Source organism: Lottia gigantea, assembly GCF_000327385.1.
Source record: "Lottia gigantea unplaced genomic scaffold LOTGIsca_343, whole genome shotgun sequence".
Lineage (NCBI taxonomy): Eukaryota > Metazoa > Mollusca > Gastropoda > Lottiidae > Lottia > Lottia gigantea.
In genome coordinates this window covers 27,061-29,395 of record NW_008709159.1, presented here as the reverse complement: position 1 = coordinate 29,395, position 2,335 = coordinate 27,061, and the positions used below count along the sequence as shown (strand labels likewise).

At 39.4% G+C, this 2,335-nt stretch overlaps 1 protein-coding gene across 1 annotated transcript in view; it reads right to left on the bottom strand.

Annotated features, from left to right (window-relative positions):
* Positions 1-2,278, bottom strand: part of LOTGIDRAFT_175691 (hypothetical protein) — a gene marked incomplete at both ends in the record, with an annotated part of 8,285 nt that extends 6,007 nt beyond the window's left edge. Inside the window, 3 exons of the mRNA XM_009058578.1 lie at positions 67-1,351; positions 1,514-1,801; positions 1,943-2,278. Coding sequence (XP_009056826.1) covers positions 67-1,351; positions 1,514-1,801; positions 1,943-2,278 — 1,909 coding nt within the window. The remainder of the gene's footprint in view (positions 1-66; positions 1,352-1,513; positions 1,802-1,942) is intronic.
* Positions 2,279-2,335: the final 57 nt, after the last annotated feature.

Below are 2,335 nucleotides of genomic sequence, written 5' to 3'. Positions count from 1 at the left end.
CAGCTACGAATTGCGTGATGTGTACATTTTCTGGTAACTCGTTTTTCCATTCTCCCAACGACGAACCTTCGGTTGGATTCCATTGTAGTGGTAGATGTCTGTAGATGATACTGTCAGTGTCAAAGTAACACACTCTGTTTCCTAAGGGTTCCAATACACTGTATAGTTTTAAACGTGCTTGGGCTGTCACGAAAGCAGCAATCACTACATTGGTGATAGCGCATGGTTGAACGTGTTGTTCTTTCTTCAATTTTTCGATCATGACCATGTTATCATTGACAATTTGAACATCTTTGACTGTTTCTGTGGAATCGTTCATCAGCTGAAAATATTCTGAAGGATCCGTGATGTATTCTGTTTGACTAAAGTTGTCTCTTTGTCCAAATTTTCCCCAAAGTGTGTTTAGTATCGATTTCGAAAACGCGCGTTTGCCTTTATTCGGTATAATTTGGTCCGGATCAAGTGTTATTCCTTCTTTTCTGTAAACCTCTTCTATAAAATGACGTTTCTCTTCATCTGTGTGGCAGATGTCTGGGTATCCACTGCTTTCCATTTTCATTTTTAGGTAACGGTTGATATAATCAGTGAATAATCCACCCGTCTTGGTGGCAGGATCATACTGGCTCCATTGATTCCAGTGCCATACTTCGTAGATTTCCAGAATTTTGTAACCCATCCCCACGGCTTTCTTCAATTCTAAGGTGACCAACGTGCCTACCCAAGCTCTTTCTTTCTCAATGTGATGACACTCCTGATACACAGCAACATCGTCTTGTTTCATGTGATCTTGTACACATGTTCGACAAAGAGGAAAAGTGAGTTTTCCATTTCTGAATGGTAAGACAGGATGGTAGAGGTTTTTGGGTGGAAGAACTCGACATTGCACCAACCCTTCATATTCGTGCCAGCGATCTAGTTCAGGTTGCGTGATGATTTGAGGTTCTTGAATGGGAAATTTACCATATTTGCAGACGTATGGGTAAAGTGATACGACATCGACGTAGTGGAGTTCTTCGCCTTCTTGTTGGGGTTCCGCCATCAGTTGTATTGCATTAGTTCGTCCACCAAAGAATGCGTTTCTTGGCATTAGTGGATCAGGACAAGGCCATCCCCTCAATTCCAAACCAGTGATGAATTCATCCATTTCAGGGTTTTGTTGTCGTTGTCGATCAAATTCGCATTCCCACATCACTTCTATTTTATCTAGCCCATAGGTTTTCAATTTCCCTATTCGTTCTGTGGTGTGGTGGTTTAAATCTCGCATGGTTCTTGAAGGATCATATGGATGGTGATGTTTCAAATCTTCAATGGGTCCTGGGTAACATGTAGCACATCCGTGATAGCAACATCCCTGAAAAATATAATATTTCAAAATAATTAGAACATGCAATCATTTAAAATAAATAATAATAACTCAAAAGATTTTTGTCAAGTGTTTATATCGTGTATCAAAAATAATTGTATTGTAAAATTTGTAACAGAAATAATTGTTTTCTAAAAAAAAAAAACTTACATGGAATTCATAAGCAGTTTTATCGTTGAGATCGTATCCATCTAAACTGAATGGTCCCACTTTCACTTCTCCTCCGTTTCGGGCATGTCTGATGTTGGGTGTAGGTTGGTGTTGACTCAGTGCCTCGATCGTTTTCTCATGTTGTTTCCATTCTAACCAGCGTAAAGCCTTGTTGCTTTGTTGTCTCGGTTGAAATTTTTTCCAATCTTCTCCAGGTTTGGGGGCCTCCATCAAAGCTCTGGGTATGATGACTATAGTGTCGGCCTTCATATAATGTGCTCGGAACACCTGGAAAGACAAATATTACATGTTTTTTAAAACTTTGTTTGAAATTGAAATCACCTGACCTTTTTTTCACTTATTCATGTGCCATTGATTTTTGTCAAATATTTCATTATGTAAAAGATTTCATTATGTAAACAAACTTACCTTATTGCATGCACTGGCCAGCGTCAGACTATCTAAGAAGGGATCTATTCCTGTTTCCGACATAAAGATGGTTCTAAAGGCTCCACAACATTTTCTCAAGATATCCACATCACTCTGACAATAGGTCACCAATTCGTGTTGGAAATGGAAGGTTTTGGTTTGTTGTTCCTTGTACCAGGTATAACATTCTAAACAGTCTCGAAGTGTATCGGTGGGACAATCTTTGCCTGGGCGGCGACAAGCACTGCATACGCTGATACATGTATGTGTCTCGATATTGTTGTAACCTTTTCCACACAAGTCGCAATAATAATTCCTTTCTAGAAAGGCAGGCATTGAGACGATGACGTCATAATGGTGGTCATGATGATAGAGATGAAGTTTTTAGGGGTA